Source organism: Perca flavescens, chromosome 3 (genome assembly GCF_004354835.1).
Source record: "Perca flavescens isolate YP-PL-M2 chromosome 3, PFLA_1.0, whole genome shotgun sequence".
NCBI classification, from domain to species: Eukaryota; Metazoa; Chordata; class Actinopteri; order Perciformes; family Percidae; genus Perca; species Perca flavescens.
In genome coordinates, this window is record NC_041333.1 from 3,587,327 (window position 1) to 3,606,396 (window position 19,070).

General features: G+C 39.3%; 1 protein-coding gene across 3 annotated transcripts in view; it reads left to right on the top strand.

Annotated features, from left to right (window-relative positions):
* Window positions 1-18,557, top strand: part of LOC114553102 (splicing factor, arginine/serine-rich 15) — a 38,845-nt gene extending 20,288 nt beyond the window's left edge. For 2 of the 3 annotated variants that reach the window (XM_028574227.1, XM_028574229.1), the window contains 2 exons: window positions 17,099-17,237; window positions 17,493-18,557. In XM_028574227.1, coding sequence (XP_028430028.1) covers window positions 17,099-17,237; window positions 17,493-17,926 — 573 coding nt within the window. In that variant the 3' untranslated portion in view covers window positions 17,927-18,557. The remainder of the gene's footprint in view (window positions 1-17,098; window positions 17,238-17,492) is intronic. The other variant, XM_028574228.1, reaches the window with a different exon arrangement.
* Window positions 18,558-19,070: the final 513 nt, after the last annotated feature.

The following is a 19,070-nucleotide window of genomic DNA, read 5'->3' on the forward strand; positions in this document are numbered from 1 at the left end:
GTATAGGAGCTTATCTGAACCACCCTCTTGTCTTATCTTACAAAAAAAAATCAAGTCTCTGAAGGTTTAAATAAAAAAAAGAATTACCCAAGAGAATGACAAAATCTTCTAAATCGAATTGAAAATATTGTGATAGTTCCGTACAGTACAATGTTAAAAATACAGCATCTAATGACATCCCCATTGAGAAATACTCTGCAAATCAAGGTATAAGGCTTTCTTAGCTTCTGATAGTTTTCATCAGGACTTGTACCATGGGCCAGGGAAAATACCTGTCCTAATCGGCTGAAAATTGTATATTTAAATTGTGTACTGGAACAGGTAATACCTCGTTCGGTAAAATCAGTGCTATTCTGGAAATTGGTGCTCAGCTATGTTAGTCCATAAGTAATCATCGTCACATTACTGATGCCTCTGCCATGTTATTGGTAGAGCTACAATGATTAGTAGATTAATCGTAAAGTAATTTTTTATGCAAAAATTACAGAAAATGCTGTTTTCAGCCTCTTAACTATGCATGGTTTTATATAATATTAAAATGAATATCTTTGGGTTTTGGATCAACAAAACAAGACATTTAAAAACATCACCTTGGACTTGGAGAAATTGGGATGGATTTTCTTTTTACTTTTTTCTGATGTTTTATAGACTAAACGATTAATCAAGAAAATGATCGGCAGATTAAACAATAATGGAATTATATTTTAGTTACAGCCCTAGTTATTGGTGAAATTCACTAATGGTTAAGCTAAATGACATTTCAAACAAAGATCCTGCCAAAATAGAGGTTAAAAAATGGATGATTTCAGCGCACCCACTGGCTTGGTCAGTACTGATTGCATCTACTTTTTAAATGAGTGATTTACACTCTCTGGTCTAGTTTACACTAGGCTGAGATTATATAGGCTGTTGATCTCGGGGCCAATAATAAACAAATGTCACTAGTGACAGCTGACAGCAGACTGTCAAAAAGGGATGCAAATGTACCTGCTGGCCAGTATTTGGGATTGTGTGTATGTTTGTGGGCTTGTGAGCTCCATGTGTCACATCTTAACAACTGAAGTATTACTGTGGTTGACCAATGCTTTGGATGAGACATACACCTATGCAATATTACTTGAAAAACCACACAATGGCATTCAAATTGTTTGTTAATTGTCATATTTTTATACATTGAATGCTGATGAAGCTGAAATATCAAGAAACTTATTTTGTTTATTATATAATATAAATTGGATAGATTCAGCCAATTGCAGATAGCAGATGTATTAATACTTTGATCCAACCCAACAGAGAAATGGACAAAAACTTCAGACAAACAAAAACAAAACAATTAAGTGCTTAAAAAATAAATTCTCAATCAAAGTGTGTGCAACAGACATGGGATAAGATTATTATGAGTATTATGGAGTGCTGAATTAAACTTTTATAAAAAAAAAAAATGTAATGTCTTCAATGAATATCAGATTATTTACTCTATAAGAGGGGTTGTCAGCATGTCACTCAGGTCTTTGTTTGCATTATGAGGGTTGTTTCAGAGTCACCAAATAAGCAGACAGGTGTAATTTAGGGGATTTTGATCAGGTCAGATAAGCTCCTCTGCTGATAGGCATTAAATCCAGCAATGCTTTTTCCTGCGTTTCTCCTTTTTCTTTGCGATATATATTTGCATCTACACTCAGTAACCTTGTACTGTGCAGTATAACGTATTCAAATAAAGTGGGAATATCAAAAAACTTTAATTACTGTGGTATGTGTAGAGGGAAGCATTTATGTGATCATTTCTCTCTTTTTAGTATCTGAGCTCTATTATACAGGATGTCTGGGTTTGGTAGAGTTATCCGTTATTGTGTATAGACTGTTTCATTTTCACATGTAATTACAATTTTTCCCCGGTTATCAGTCCACCAGTGGTTGAATGACTCAAATATATTTCAATGGTTAAATAGAATCAGCTTCTTGTTGTTTGTGTTTTGGTTGCAATAGGTGTGAACCCTAAACACATGGATATAAAAGCTGATATTGAGCTTGCAATAACTCAATTAAAGCACAAATGTGACCGTTGAGGTGATTACCAAATATGAAGTCCAAATCTTAGTTTTAATTAGTAGTTTGGTTAAAATTTTAAAGCAAGTAAAAATGTCCTCATCACCACAAGCTGAATAAAATAACACACGGTTTAAAAAAAAAAAAGACCATCCAGCTGGACTGTCTGCAACCTGCCATATTTCGCTGTAAAGAGAGGTTGCTCACATGCCTTTCGGTCGAGAGTATCTGACTGTTGGCTGCTGGCGGGACTTAAAGACCCGATTGGGAGGAAGTGTCCCAGTGGGAGACAAGGTAAGCCGACCGCATCGTTAGCAATTTATGCTAAGTGTTACGCCAAACCGGTTAATGAAAACTATTTTTGAATTTGTTTAGATTTTTTTCGGCAAGTTTGGCAATATTGCCTAATTGCCTAACCAAACAAGGCCTGGGCCATTCCTCATGACTCGGTGTCCATGTACTGCAGTACATACAGCAGGTTTCAGTTATCTATGCTTTTCCTGTTTGCGTGTGTGTTATTGATGAAATTATTAGGGAAAAACTCCACAATCCTAAACAACAAAACCACGTAAACCACTCTTGTATCATAGTCTTAGGTATCAACGAATGCTATCCTGATTTCTACAATCCTGTTTTTGGTAATTTATTACTGAATGAACTATGCTTACTTCTGACTCAATTGTTAGGCTGTCAGTATTTCTTTGTCATGCCTTTTAAAACGTCAGTAAAAAAAATTGGCTTTAGTTTAGTTATCAGTGTATAATATACTGGGAAAGAAATAGCCAACCTACCATGACTGAAGTTTATAGAGACATTTGTTTGACTTGTTTATATTGAGGTTTAAACTTTTTCAATAAAGTATAGTAAAATATGAAGACAAAGTGTATGAAAAAAATAAGACTGCCCTACTGCTAATTCTGAAGATAATTTTCTAAAGAGGTAGTACTTTGTGTGCCCAAAACTGAGGATATTTGTTTTTGTACCCAAGACAACGGAACACAAATTAGTCTGCTATATAATTGTTTGTGGGTTAGATGTTTTTATATAATATTTCATGGAGCTGCTAGATTGAAAATTTTTAAATCCGCACCTGAAATTATTAGTTTTTTTGCTCTAATGAAGTAAACTGAAAAGGGATGTGTCCAAATGTCTGCCTGCTCAATCACGATGTTACACAAAAAAGATGTATTGCATTTCAGGCTAAACTTGGCCTTAAAGCTATGAAAGATGCATGAGTTGATCCTTGTTATTCTTACTACTTTTGATTTAATTTATAATGCCAGATCAGTGAGCAAGAGATACTTTGCTCCTCATTGAGCAGCATACCGTCCAAGGGACTTGAATTTAATTTATTTTCTGGGTCAAAACATTTTTGCTGTGTAAACTCACCCAGTCCTCTACTTTGACTATGTAGCGTTTTAGACCTTAGGCAAAAGTACATTTCATAGTTGTCAGGCCACATGCATGTTGTCATTTGCCACAGATTTCTGCAAATAACATGCAACATGACAAGTAGACTGCACACTTTGCCTTCATGTTTACCCTCCTAGCTAGTTAATGGTCACTTCATACAAATAATATAAAATGGACATTGAAGCAAAAGATCAAAGAGTAAAGATTCCTCTCGATTAAGGACTTTTTGCTGTTTGAAAACCATTTGAAATATCAGTTTTCTATTGTATATGTAGTCCAGTGAAATTTTGTCAGCACACCTTTAAGCCTACCATAAACTAGAAGACTTTGAAAAGGTTAATATCTGTAACCCTTTCACATCTAAAGACGATGTGTCATAAGTCACGTAGTTTTTAGTTAGACTATAAGATTTCGCAAAGACTGGGAATCTTGCAGGGTCGCTGATTGCAAGACTACAACTAGAATAATTTTGAGATAATTTCCCATTCTGCTCCTGGGGGAAACTTACAAGAAGAAAAACTGAACAAGTAGAAACAAACAACTTTTGGCCACAGCTGCCCTTGTGTCTGCAGTGGTTTGTTCTGAAAACCAGCCAAAAAGAGAAGACACTGCAGAATGTGGACATGACCCTGGTTGGTTTCCACTCAATCCTTGTACAAATAGAGGGCACATCAAAGAGGCACTCTTGTTCACTCCACAATTCCACCACAGTCCAAGAGAACCAAAACCTGTTCACGTTCTTGCGCCTCCCCGGAGTCCCCGTCATGTTTACTGTCCACCCGGTTTGCTGCATTCTGTTTGGTGCTGGAGAGAGCGCACCTATTGGTTGTTTACAATGTTCACGTCATTGAACTTCCCTTTTTGCATGAGGCAAGACTGACAACTTATAATATTAAACACGTTTGATATATTGTTGGAACATCTGGATGAGAAAAAGACTTAAAGGGATGGATCGGATTTTGGATAAGGGACTTAGTGTACCGACAGTAAATGGTCGGTCTGCATGCCCCCACTTTGGAGAAGCAGGCAGGAGTACCAAAGCAATGTACAGCTGTGGACTGGGGCAGCAGCAAAATGTATTTTAGCCACCAAAAAAAACAACTCAGTTTTATGTATGCTATATTAAGTTTTTTTTATACTGCTTTACCATACTGTATTTAGCCCTTTACGACAGGGAACTGAAGCCATTACAGTTATTTATGCTCTGACTTCAGTCACACAATAACACAAACTAACCAACCGAGGCAGTGGTATTCTAGGTGTTGTTGATTTTTTTTAGGTGGGTCTTTTTTGAGTTTTATGACCACCTTACACCTAACTATCGAGATCATGGGAGCACACCGTAACTCATGATTTGATTCCGATGTTGAAAATATATCTGCAACAGTAAAATCGCTTGAATAGTGTTTGGTCTAAGGCAGGCATTAGGGACTGCCACTTAAAGGGGAATGAGATGCTTGTGTATGTGTGTAGTTTTTTTTTCTACCGGCAAAGAGCTGCCATATTTCTGTCCCATTATTGCTTATGACAGCCGTTTTCCTTTGAGAAAATGTGAAATTCAAAATTAATTGTAGTTGAATTGTTTAAAGCCTCCCTGTATTTCCAAATGTCCCTCTGATTCTGTGCATTAAGGGATTTTACAGAAATCTGCATTTGTCAGCCTTCTAAATCGTTGAGGTTCTATGGCAGGCATCCTACATCACATGTGACCTTCGGAATTTCTCGATTTTTAAAGGTAATACACAGGTTTGAATTCTTTGGATTTAAGACATGGCTTTTGAAAACTTCTTTAGGCTAACCTCTTTTAATACCTGCAAATAATACTTACCTTATACTCTGGAAAATTCTTTTGGATGTAAGACCCACATGAGTTGTGTAGATATGAAGAGTTTTTTTTTTTACCTCATACCTGCATATAAATGTTAGGTCTTCGGCCTCTGGGCTCTCTCTGCCTGTGAGAATCACTGACAAGCTTGTACCTATTGCAGTTTACTTGACCACACGTTTGGCTACTCGGATAGTAACGCAAACTGAGGAAAACCCTTACACTGCTACTTACAACATTATCCACATTAATTGAGCTTTTCAAAGCAGATAACTAGCTTTTTTTGTGACCGTTTGCTCAGCCTGTATTAGATGACATGCATCAAAACACACTATTGTTTTATGTATGTATCGACGTCATCCCACACCAATGGCATCTTGGCACGCATGTACCTGTCAAGACATGCTGCCGTTAACCAACATCAGTGTGCGTCAACGCTCCAAAAAGCTGCAATTTGCTCATTGGGTGGGAAAGTTCCAGCTACTGGCTCTTCTGCCTGTATGGCATGTTTGGTATGTGGTACAGGTGTCAAATGACACCCCAACTAACGTGATGTGGCCAGTGGGTGTGTTGCGCTAAAAGGATGGAGTTTCACAGTCAGCCGCAGAGAGGGAGATTAGTAGGGGAGAAGTGGCACAAAAGAGGTGCATGGTTAAGCAGTGCCAGCAAAGAAATGATGCTCTTGAACATGCAGTGGAAATTAACATGTTCAGGCGATGTCTGCTCAACACAGTGGGGTTGATGGAGCTTGTGCCACTTTTTTCACCTCTTGCCCAATAGTTCCACAGTAGTTTGAAAAACAAAAGAACAGCATGTATATTTTCCACCTATTCCATATTTTCATCTCAAATGATTAAGATGCTCGATTTACATGTTATAATTGTAAAAGATGTTTTGAGAAGTTTTTTTTCCCTGGATCCCCTACAGTGGTTCAGTTTCAGAATTGTTGCCTTTTTTTTTTTTTTTTTTTCTAGGTTTTAGGGCGGGGCTTTGTAATGTCTTAAAAAATCTTCTTAGTCACAAGGCCAAGTCAATGAGCTCTTATCTTGCATACATTACTTAACCTCCTACGTTGTCTAGTCTCATGCCAGATGGTAAATATCACCTAGCAAACTGGCTGCAATTGTAATGTTTGAAGGTGATTGGGTCTGATGTCATTTGTATGAGCTCGGTTTCATTCGAAGATCAGAAAATTTTAATTTCTTATACAGTATGTTCTCCTTACAGGCTGTTTGCATCCCTTGGTCTGTGTTTGGTATCTTATTTATCAATGTTTCATGGATAAATAACTAAATACATAACGGACATAACAGGATTTTTCCAGTACAACTATTAGCCATTGCTTCTACAGGTTACCAGGCATGTTGAAGTAAAGCGGATACAACACAAAATGTTGCCAGCCGTCGGAATGAAGTGGACAAGGTAAAAAAAAAAAAATGAAGTTGGAAGCCAAGGATAAAAAGTTTTTACTGCACATTTAGCACACCATAAACAAGGATTTAACTACGGAGAATGCAAACGGGGCTTATGTGCAGTTTACGCAAGGAGCACATTTCATAATGTCAACCTTCTTTCTAAAATAGTTTTAGCCTTGTTGGGAACCCCTTTCAGCACGTTGTTGTAGTAAAAATAAAATAAATCCCAAAATAAATGAGACCTGAACGTGAAGCGGCCTGCATACGACCTGTTAAAACCAGCTTGTGTCAGCATCAAACTATTAAATCTTGGAGCATTGTGATTCTCTAATCATGCAGTTAAATGACAGAATGCAAATAAACTTCTGAATGCAGCAGTAAAATAACTGTGAAGCTCTGTCGCTGCATAAATTACTTGCGTTCCTCAGTTGGACATTTAGCTTTTTCACACTTATTTGAAAGAAAAAGGACATGTAAATGGACGCTGGTTTATAAAACATTCAAATTATTAAAGGACATCAATTTTTTCATGATCAATTTGTCAGTTTTAAGGGACTGATGTTCAACTTAAACGGAATGAATACGTGAAAAACATCGTCCCTACTCTCGACCACATTTTTTTTTTTAAAGAAATCTATTTCAAATCATTCCACTTAGATGTAGGCCTAATTTTAATTAGTTTACGCTAAACTAAAGGAATTCTTAATTATAGTAAACTGGGTTATTTTGAATGTAGGTTTTCACACAGGTTTTGGATTTTTAATGTCCTTAAGCCTGTGCTTAGAATAGAAATTAAGTATTTGTGAATGTGAGCAAGAGAGAGGAGAAGTAAGGGGAACGAGCTGTGATCTGCTCTCTATTTTCTGAAAATCTTTTTAATGCTTTAAAAAAAGCTCCATTTTCTACATGTTGTAGACGTGACCGGTCTGACTCTTAGCCCTCTGGAGCATTCTCACATGCGCTGAATAGGTCCAGATAGCTCAGTCATTAACATGGATTATAATGTAAACTGAGCAGTCTTCTCCTTTCAGTTGTTTTCAAGTGAAGTGACATTTGAAGGAAAGAGGAACATTCTTCACTTACATCAGTCACATGAGGCCTCACAAAGGTGAGTGTTAAAGAAATGTTCTTTGGATGTAGGGATCCCCACTCGTGGATGATGCTGTGGTATGGTTGGAAGGTAATGAAAGGCTCATTCATAATAAACGGGACTTTTCTGTTTCCATGACATGAATAATCTAACCTTTCAAGGTCTAAAGGCTGGTTTATTGTAGAGCTGCCTCATTGCCGTCTTTTCACATGTCTTCTAAGTAGCAGGTATAAAAGGAATTAAATTGACGAGTGAAAGCACTGAGTTGATACCCATCGTGGATGATGGGTCTTGATCAAAGGTCCAATGCCCAGCTGCCTGCACGTTGGGTTTCCTAAGTGGAAATAACCTGCAGGGAAAATGGAGCAGCAGACGTCCTATTTTCGGTCGTATTTGCTGCTGATGGAGTGAAACACCAGGGTAAGAGCAGACCCCTCTGTTGCTTTCCCCCAGAGTTCTGACTGCATCGAGACTGTTTGACCTTTAAACCGCTTTTTCTTTGTTTCAATTGTATGTTAGTAGTAGTTAAACATATTGAGCTTACTTAAAAAGTGAGGTTATTTTATGTACTGTCATGTTTCCACTGATTTCTTTGCTGCAGGTAGTTAAATTATATAATTTCAAGTAGTAGATTTGAAATAATTTAGTGCAAGGACTTTGTTTTTGCCATTAGAAACTTTATTTGGGTCACACCCATCAACCAAAAAAAGAATTGTAGTTTCAAAGTTGCTTTATGTGACTTTAGAAAAATGAAGACCTAGCTAAGGAAAAGGCACCCCCTCCCTCAGTGCTTCCTCCCTACAACTGAGGTTCACTCGTGTGCAAATGGCAAACTTAAAGCCACTGTGTAGGATTTAAAAATGTCCAACTTTGGTGACTCCTAATGGCAGTGTCAAAATTGGCATTGTAGCAGACAGAAATGTACACCTCTTGCCCTCACTAATTAGCCATTTTAGCGAAGATACACATCAAAATAAGCTGGTGATTGAGCATCGCTTTATTCTGGAGTGAGTTTAACAGTCAGCTAAGTAGTAAACTCCAGTCTTTATTTACAATGTCCGACAGCTTTTCTTCTAGCTACTGTTTTTTTGTTGTATTCAAAAGATCTGAGCAAAAAAAAAAAGTGTACCCTTATTTACCCATAAGATGACAAAGCTTTAAACATTAGAGCTTGTTGACTTACTGACCTGAGTAAGGCTACTGATGAATCCCACTATTACCCACTCACCCAAATACTAAATCCAGCTCCAAATGCTTTTACCTGCAGTTCTTCTGATGGCCACTAAATGGTGTTTACAGGAAAAAAAGATTATTGAAATAACTGGGGAGTCCCCAAATTCTCTCTTGAAATATATAAGTAAGTATATTGTCTGTTTGTGCCTGTTTTTTTACTATTCACACATGTGATGTGGGATGAATTACTACATCACCACTATGATGTTAATAGCTTTTCTAATTATGATGGCATACATGTTTGTTTGTAGAACAATGAACAAACCTGTTTTGTTTTTTTTATAAGTGAAAATGCCAAACTAAGAATTTTCTAACAGTAGATATGAGGCCTTCAAATTCTCAAGAGGTGTGTGTGCGTGCGTGAATAACTTAAATTATTTGAATTCATACTTCAATAAATTCAAATATACCCTTTCAATTTGCAAGGTTTAATATTAGGCTAATGTGTGTCCAGTACATGTATGTATAAAAGGCAGGACACTCCTTGCAGAGAACAGTCCTGGTTGGGTGTAAAAATTCAGGTGCAATAATATTTCACTTTTGCTTATCATCCTTAGACAGTTTCAGTCACCAGATTATTTTATTCTCAGAGCATTTTATATATTAAATATAGTCAAGATATTATTGATTTCTACCAAACTGTATAGTTGTTTCTGAATGTACTGTCACTTAAACCTTTTCGGACATTGCCAGGGCAACCTTTCCAGAGCTATATTGTAAAAAACGTTTGATTCGTGATTCATGATTAATTTGCGACTTATCTCTGCAGAGATGGCTTTTTGCTTTTCACACCCCATACACGTGATTACGATCAATTGCAACAGAAATAGGCGCTTTCCATCTAAGGAGAGATTTGTTTGCCTTGCAGATGAGAAAAATCTGTTGTTGCTTCTCATTTTTGAACACATTGAATCATTTGGGGGTATTTTGTGTATTTGTTGTCCTGATGTTACGCACTGGGAGGCCACTCAGTCACATTTTGAAGGATAACCGCATATTGCATTCTACACTCAGCAAAAAAAGAAACGTCCTCTTTTATTTTCGGCCAAGTTAACATGCGTAAAACTTTGTATGAACGTAACAAAATTCAACTACTCAGAACTAAACTGAGTAACGTTTCACAGACGTGACTAACAGAAATGGAAAAATGTATCCCAAAATACCAAAGGATGGTCGAAATCAAAAGTTGCTGAACGTTACAGGGAAGTCGTCGTCCTCCCTCATTTGGTCCCCTTCCTGCAGGCTCATCCTGACATGACCCCCCAGCATGATAATGCCACCGGCCATACCGCTCGTTCTGTGCGCAATTTCCCGCAAGACAGGAAAGTTAGTGTTCTGCCATGGCCTGCGAAGAGCCCGGATCTCAATCCCATTGAGCACGTCAGGGACCTGTTGGATCGGATGGTAAGGGCGACAACCACGTCCCCCAGAAATGTCCGGGAACTTGCAGGTGCCTTGGTGGAAGAGTGGAGTAACATCTCACTGCAAGAACTGGCAAACCTGGTGCAGTCCATGAGGAGGAGATGCACTGCAGTACTTAATGCAGCTGGTGGCCACACCAGATAACTGACTGTAACTTTTGATTTTGACCATCCTTTGTTCAGGGATGCATTTTTCCATTTCTGTTAGTCACAGGTCTGTGAAACGTTCAGTTTAGTTCTTAGTAGTTGAATTTTTTGATGTTCATATAAAGTTGTACGCATGTTAAGTTGGCTGAAAATAAAAGCAGTTGAAAGTGAGAGGACGTTTCTTTTTTTGCTGAGTATATATCAGGAACAAGATTTGTAGATGAATTTGCTCTGTAGTCCGTGCAGCTCTGGCACCCAGGAGAGAATGTCAAGGCAGAAACTTTAGATGATCACCTGGCAGCATCTGGTAGGCTATGAGTTTTACCTTGATGTGCTTAGTGAGTCTGGCCAACAGTTATCATGCATTCATGTAAAGAAATGTGATTTGTGTTAATGATAGATTTCGGGTTGAATGCATGACACATAATTTCTGTGGGAAATTGAATGAGCAATTTGAGTTAAATGCATGCATCAGTGGTCTTACATAAATGTTTAAATTGACCTAATTATACCTCTTATCAAAGTAAATTACCAAAAAGTGCCGTCATGCAATAACTGGTACAGCACATTATAGCAGTATGAATATGTTTCTTATACATTTGATTGTGTGATATGAGTTCACCGTGACTTCATTTCTAACTTCAGTCATTCTGACTGACTTTGAAATCTTAACTACAGTATAACCTTTATTTGTCAAACACTGTCAACTTGTCATAGATAATGGTATGTATTTATTATACAATGTGTATGTCTGATGCTATTTCTAAAACACTTCAAACCTAAGTTTTCTGATATAGAAAAATAATTCCAGGGTAGAAAATGACTGCAGCGCATCATGCTTAATTCACACTTTTGATAGTGTATTCAAGTCATTGTTTGCAAGCTGTACCGTATTCTGTAAGTTCTGTAAATTTAAACTTGCATCAGTATATACAAGTACTGCTATGTCAGATAAAATGAAGTTAGTTGCTATGCCTGTGCAATGTAGCATGTAAAATGTGTATGGCAGGTCAGTGATATCAGCTCTCATAGAGCGATAGCTTTTATCCATTGTCAGTAAGTAAAGTTGTATTTCTATCCTTTTAAAACCTAAGAGAAAGTGCTTTACAAAAGATAAAAGGTTAAAAGAACAAAAGAAGAGTACAGCACAAACATTACAACAAACAATTTGTCACTACTCAAAATTGAGCACATGCATCTAACACAAAAACATTAAGAAAAGAGAGAGGTCCCAGGGGAGACTGTTCATCAGCCTGGGACCCAGGACAGTAAACGCACAGTCCCTTTGTGTTTTCAGTTTTGTACGAGGTACAACTAGAAGGCCTTGTTCACAGGACCTGAGGGGCCTAGCAGAGGTATATGGCATTAGTAGTTCAATAATATAGTCTGGAGCAAGACCTCTCAAAGCCTTACAGATGACTAGGATGATCTTGTATTGAATGCTGAATTGAATTGGAAGCCAGTGAAGAGCCATCAGAAGTGGGGTGTTGTGAGAGTGATATGAGGTGTTACCGAATAACCATTTCCAACTGCTGGAAGGACAGCATTGGACGTATTTTTGCAATACTCCTCAGCTGAAAGTAGCAGGGCGGAATAACTGTTGACGTGTTTGTCAAATTTCAGCTGGGAGTCAAAAGTGAGGCTGAGGTTTTTGGCAAAAGATTTTCTATTAGCGGCCAATGAACCCAGATTATTTAATTCAAGAAAATTTTGCAACATCCAGTTACTAATCTCAGCAAGATACTTGTGCATAGTTAAATTGGAGAGGTCCCCAGGCCTAACAGATAGATAGCAGGATATCTCAAAACATGTAACACTTTTTAATTAAAGGTAGTGCACGTTTGGTTTCCTTTCCTAGTTAAAGACTATAGCCTCTTTCCGACCAAGTAGTTACAGGAACGTAGTTATAGGAACAGTCCACTTCTAAACAATTCTACTAACTACTCTCCCCAAAAAAACGGTTTTCCATTTGCATTCACACTGGCCAAGTGGCCATAGGAACTGACCTTTTGTTATTATAATCACAACCATCTAACCACCACTATGCGGAAAAGTGAAAAGACCCTTCCCTAAAGTAGTAGCTGAAAGAGTTACATGAACTGTGGCCAGAGGAACAAAAATAAATAAAAAATAAATAAAGGGTTCTAGGAACTGCAAAAATCCCTCCGGTTCGGAAAGCGGCTTATGTGAACTCTGTACCCTCTCAGGCACTCAAACTCATCCCTGCCCAGTTATCTACCTTTACTTTGACCTTAAACTGTTCATATTATGCTTTTTGGCTTTTTCCCTTTATTGTGTTATAGATCTTTTTTGTGCACGTTATAGGCTTACAAAGTGAAAAAGCCCAAAGTCCACCCCAAAGGGACTAACCATCTCCAACAGAAAACACTGTTCACAAACTGCTCCAAACAGCTCTATTGTAGTCCAGCCTTTACTTCAGAGACAGACGTGGTCACTTTGTAGCACATGTTATACTGCTCGCCTAGCTGCTAGCGTGGCACGCCCTCATACTCTGCAGACTCCCAACAAAGATGGAACAGAAGTGAGATGCCTCACTCTGTAGCTAAAAACGGAGAGCTCAACACACAGGGTGAAAAGAGGAGCTGCAGCAATGTACAGTACAAGAAAAATATGGTGTTTTTTGAAAATGAAACTAATATTAGCATAATATGAGCACTTTAATGCAAAGTCAGTGTATTGGCTGGAACTCTGAAACTTTTTCAAATCAACATTCTGATTGTTTAGGGGTATTATAAGAAATAAGGGCATTGTTCAGTATTGTTAGGGTGGGAATTTGCACCCTCTGAAAGCCTTTTTGGTTAAATAATTCTCAAGTGTCCGCAGTCATCAACAGCTCCACCAAGTGAAACTCAACTTTGCTGCAACAAAAAGCCTCCATAATGGCAAACATCCTCTCCTCATTGTTCTTCTTCAGAAGTTAATTTGTTCATGTCTATTTACAACTGTGTGTGGTTGTATTGTTTACAAAATACGTAGTGTACATAATAATGGTATTTGATGCTGTGATAAAGCAATTTTAAACAAAACCGCAACCATTGTCCTGAGCAAACGTGCTTGGCCAGCAAACGTACTTCTTATTCTGATTCTGACTGGGTTTGTAAGTACTGATGCATTTAGTGACACATGCATCACCTGATTATTTTGTATTCCAGCAATGTATTATGGGATGGAGAACATTCAGCCACTTAAAGGTCCCATGGCATGAAAATTTCACTTTTTTAACATTAATATGCGTTCCCCCAGCCTGCCTATGGTCCCCCAGTGGCTAGAAATGGTGATAGGTGTAAACCGAGCCCTGGGTATCCTAGCCTTGTGAGACCGTCCTGATCTGGCGAGCTCCAGTTTTCCACTCGCAGATCAGTCTGGCATCTTGAGGCAGAGAAAATTTGGAGCCGTTAGCCAAACGACCGGGCCAATCAGCGTTGGTTTTGAGGTGGGTTAGGTGGTGATAGACAGATGATTTATCCAATCAGCTAACCAGTATTTTCAGACAGCGGTAGCCCTAATTCTGTTAGCCGCTCGTTAATTCTTTTTTCCTCTTGGATCCTTCTTTTGGAATATGGTCCGGGAACCTGAAATGGTGCCATTTATTCCTAAATTCTCGCTACACAAACGGCAAATCTCCTTTACCGACATGTTGCTTGCATACTGAGCTAACGAGCTATGCTTTGCCTGCAGCAGCAGGGGCTTGTGGTTGTATTTTCATACGCTTCGTGGATCTGATTGGTTGATTTGGCCCGTCTATCACCAACATAGGTGATAAACAGATGGTTCATCCAGTCAGCTAACCAGTATTTCCGCCCCTTCCCAAAAGTTCTCCAACGGAAAGTTCCCAGATGGATATGCCGATGCGAAGCAATCCATCTGGCGGAGTCAGGTTATGGTATCCTGCTCTGACTTTGAGAAAATGAAAGCTCAGATGGGCCGATGGAATCTTCCTCCTTATGAGGTCATAAGGAGCAAGGTTACCTCCCCTTTCTCTGCTTTGTCAGCCCAGAGAATTTGGCTCACCCATGAGAGAGAGACATCATGGCTTATAGAGCTCAACAGTCCCGCCCCTCCTCTGAGAGACCTTGGGTTCCGGAAGTAAAAAATCTGTATATAAAGAGTTTTAGACCATGCCTTAGGCTAACCAGATGGTACGTGACTCATAAGCATACAACGTACCATTTTGAGTGAAAAAACGAACAGAAAGTCCAAAAAAAGTCAAAGGTACAAGACTGTGTACATATCGTAATTTCAGAGCGAAGGAACTACTCTTCCCATAAACCACCGCGCACCACTGAATAAAGGAAGCTACGTTAGTTTAGCTAACAGCTAATTTGCTAACCGCTAGCTGAGACAGCATGTAATAACTTTAAAAGACCATCAAAATAAAACCTGAACATAACCGTTAAATATATTTAACGGCTGTTACATCAGCTGTAGCCTGCTTTCCCAGTGTTTAGTTTGAGTGCCCATATTATGAAAAAATCACTTTTTCTGGGATTTGGGGTGTTCTTTTGTGTCTCTGGTGCTTCCACACGCATACAAACTTTGAAAAAACCCATCCATGCTGTTTTGAGTGAGATATGGTTTCTGAATGTGTCCTGCCTTCAGTCTCCGGGTGAGCTGTTCAAAATCTGCTTTCTGTCACAAGCCGAAACGAGCTGGCTAACCGCAACCGTTAGCATGCTAGCGTTAGCTTGCTAACGCTAGCATGCTACCTCGTTCTCAATAGCAACAACACAACACACACAAGTTCACCATAATCTACAAAAGAACTACTTACATGTGCGCCCTCATTTAGAAGTCTCCCAGCTAATCCTGCTTTCTAACTGACTGAAGTTGGAGAAACGGGCTTTCTTTTACTGTCTATGGAGCTAGCTAGCTGACATGATTTACATCTGAGCTACTGAGCATGTGCGAGTGCAATCAAGGATAGTACAGAAAAAGAAAAGAGGTCTCACTCTGTAGCTAAAACAGAGACCAGGTGAAAAGAGGAGCTGCAGCAGTGAGAGAGAGCTGTGCAGTACAACAAAAATATGGTATTCTGGTACAACCTTAAAATACAATTATTAACCTGAAAATTAGCATAATATGGGTGCTTTAACGTTATTTTAGACTGAATCCAGCCGAATTAGCTGTTAGCTAAACTAACAATAGCTTCCCAGCGGAGGCTAACGGCAGAAGCGTAGAACAGATCCTGATTCGTGCAGTGTCGTAAATCCTCGTGACGGATCGTGCAGGCAGCACAGATCGGGTACTGACCCCCCCCCCCCCCACCTCCTTCCTCACCAGCATGAGTTCCACCAATCAGTGGCATTATTGTGGGATTGTTCAGGATTGTGGGTAAAGAAGTACTTATCCAAGACATCGCAAATAAAAGACGTTTATCTCAAAACAAGGTTGGTGCCCCATGATTTTTGACGTCTATATGACCATATACAATCGCTTAGTCACATCGGCATGCTGGTTTTAAGTCTACCATCGACGGTTACCATTTTATGGCTTATACTCCAATTTGTCAATGGAGAAATTGCATTGTATTTTTACTTCCGGAACCCACTAGGTGATGCATGTGGGCGGGACTGTTGCGCTCTATAGACGAGCAAAGTGGCAGTTGGTCAAGGCCACACCCCCACACTCCACCTTGCCCCCCCTCTCTCCTCTTCAATGGCTACAGACACAGAAATGGCACATCCCAAGGAAAGCTCATTGTGGGACTGGCTCTAGTGGCTGAAATTCTGTACCAAGGCTGAATTTCGGGAAAGAGACTTCAGATACAGTATTAGAGGACCACTAAGGTCTATATAAAAGAGACTTCAGATACAGTATTAGGGGACCACTAAGGTCTATATAAAAGAGACTTCAGATACAGTATTAGGGGACCACTAAGGTCTATATAAAAGAGACTTCAGATACAGTATTAACGGACTACTAAAGCCTATATAAAAGAGACTTCAGAGACAGTATTAGGGGACCACTAAGGTCTATATAAAAGAGACTTCAGATACAGTATAAGGTGACCACTACAAAAGGTCTATATAAAAGCATCCAAAGAGCACCATGTCATGGGACCTTTTAAAAATGCATCATTATGTCACACTATTGTATATACAGGGGAAATGTGTTTGTTTTGTATTTGACTATACTGAAATTTATTTGGGAAACTTTCAGAAATGCTGGAAAAAATAAAATACTCATCAAAAGATTTTTTTCCTTCATGAAATGTGACAAAGATAAATACACATGGGATGCAATTAACAAGTGTCTTCATGCTGTGGAATCAGAAAATGTTCGTACAGTTTTGCTTTCAGTTCACTGCTTCAAGAAAGCTTTCTTGCTCATTGTACTTTAATCTTAGTCCGGTTTACCAGATGTACGGTGCTGGGATAAAGCCTGACGCACAGGATGTGATGTGCTTTTTTTTTTCCCTATCCCAGACAGGCCTGGCAAGACAACTTTAATCTTAACGAGGACGCCATTGTGTTTCTTTGTCTTCCAGGTGCCACCGGTTCAACAGGCAGTACCCATCAGGAGTCCACCTGCTTTTCCTGGCCCCATCATGCTGTCCCCTACAGCCATGCCTCCAGGAGGAGCTCCTTTCCTCCCCACAGAGTTTGGCCCTACAAAGTTGGCACCAGGTAAGACATCTTTATATAGAAGAAAATAGTGTGGATTTTTCAACCATTATCTAAAGGGGAGATGCAAGTGCTGTCATGTCGATTCAAAGTAACTTCTCTTTGGACTTAATGCTAAAATGAACAGATCTATGCCACAGTGTTGTCACTGTTGTTGCCTTGATGTTACTTCTTTCTGGTCTGTTTTCTTTTGCGCTGCCACGATACTCAATTTACCACTAGGGGATCGATAAAACCTTAACTTATCCTCTTTTGCAGCAGGAAGTGTAAAACATCCAGAAGAGTCCCCCAATGCTTCTATAGGAGACAAAGGCACACCCTCAGATTCGGGCAGCGACAACCACCTGGGGTCTCCTGGAGCACCGGTGATGACCATGCCAGGCCCAGGAGTCATGCAGGGTCCCAGACCGGGTATGCCACCTCTGCAGCCCCCTCCCGGCATGCCGAATCCTCATCTATCTCCATTCCTCTCGCCTCCACACATGCCACACCTGCCCCCGCAAATGATGCCCCGGGGACCCATGTTCCCACCAGATAGGTTCAGAATGCCTATGCACTTTCCTCCTCGTGGCCCTCCTTTCCATCAACATCCTTCTATGGGACATGAGGGCATGGATGGCAGAGAAGGGCGACATTTCCGAAATGGGAGGCCAGGGTTTGGGTGCCCACCCTTCCACAGAGGGAGATGGTAGAGGTCAGCTGAGGAGAGAGGATGCTGAATCACTGTGACAAATACTAAGTAGTAAGTATCAGGACACCTGGTTCAACAAGGACTGCCGTGAATGATTGGAGGCGCATAAACCTGTGTTCAGACTTTATTTTACACCACCAGAACCTTGAATGGAAAACAAGACACGGCGTTCTGAATGTGGTCCACGCTCCTTCACACTCCCCAGAAAAGAGACTCTGCTGTAAATACTGAATGTGCTTGTAGCTGTTTGCTATCTTTTTGTATATTTGAAGTTGTTTAGTTTATGCTTAAGTTTAATCTTAGTAGTTGGAGGCAAAAACAAAGGCAAAGTCTGTATTTTTTAGCTTGTTCCCTCACCAGAGTTTTTGTGTATGGAAGGATACAGTAAATATCTTTAAATCATTATAATTCATACCTTTTTGGTATTTTGTTTTTAGTAAAATGCCTTTGTAACACACTAATGTTTAATTCCTCACCAGAAAAGTTGGATCTCATTTGAATCAGAAGATTTCATGTCCGGCCAGTAGAGGGTAGAGTAAACCCTGTTACCATGGCCAACCTCTGTTGTACATTAAGGTCACACCTTGTAGGATCATGTGCAGTGAATATTAAAAAGAGGTACAACCATCTGATCAGGCCGTTTTTATTTGTGTCGCTCAAACTGACATTTTTAATCTCTTTCTAAACAAAAAAATGATAAGTAGTCCTGCATGAGAAGTTACTATCAGTTTTAAACATCACTTAGCAAACAGCCATCATGCGTTTTCTGTGGAATTTACAGCTACAGCAATAGTGATCTGCAATTGACTTTCGGTCTTATATTAAACTACAGTTGTGGGATCTTGATCTTGATGAAGTATATGGCTTGTTATAGCTGCATATAAACCATTATGAAGCCATTTAGCTTTTTTGTTTTTAAAATAGAAGTCAGTGCAGCCTCCAGTCTCCATCACATTTCTTGTCACATTTATTTGTTCACATTGATGGAAAAGCATCTGTATGTGCAGGCGATGGGATGCACATACACTGCACCAAAGAGCATTTCAATTGGGAGTTAGGGGGTAAAGAAAGAGATCATTTATCTGTGTTTGCTCACGTAATTCTAAAACCAAACACTCTTCAGCTACTACTGTGCATTTTACACG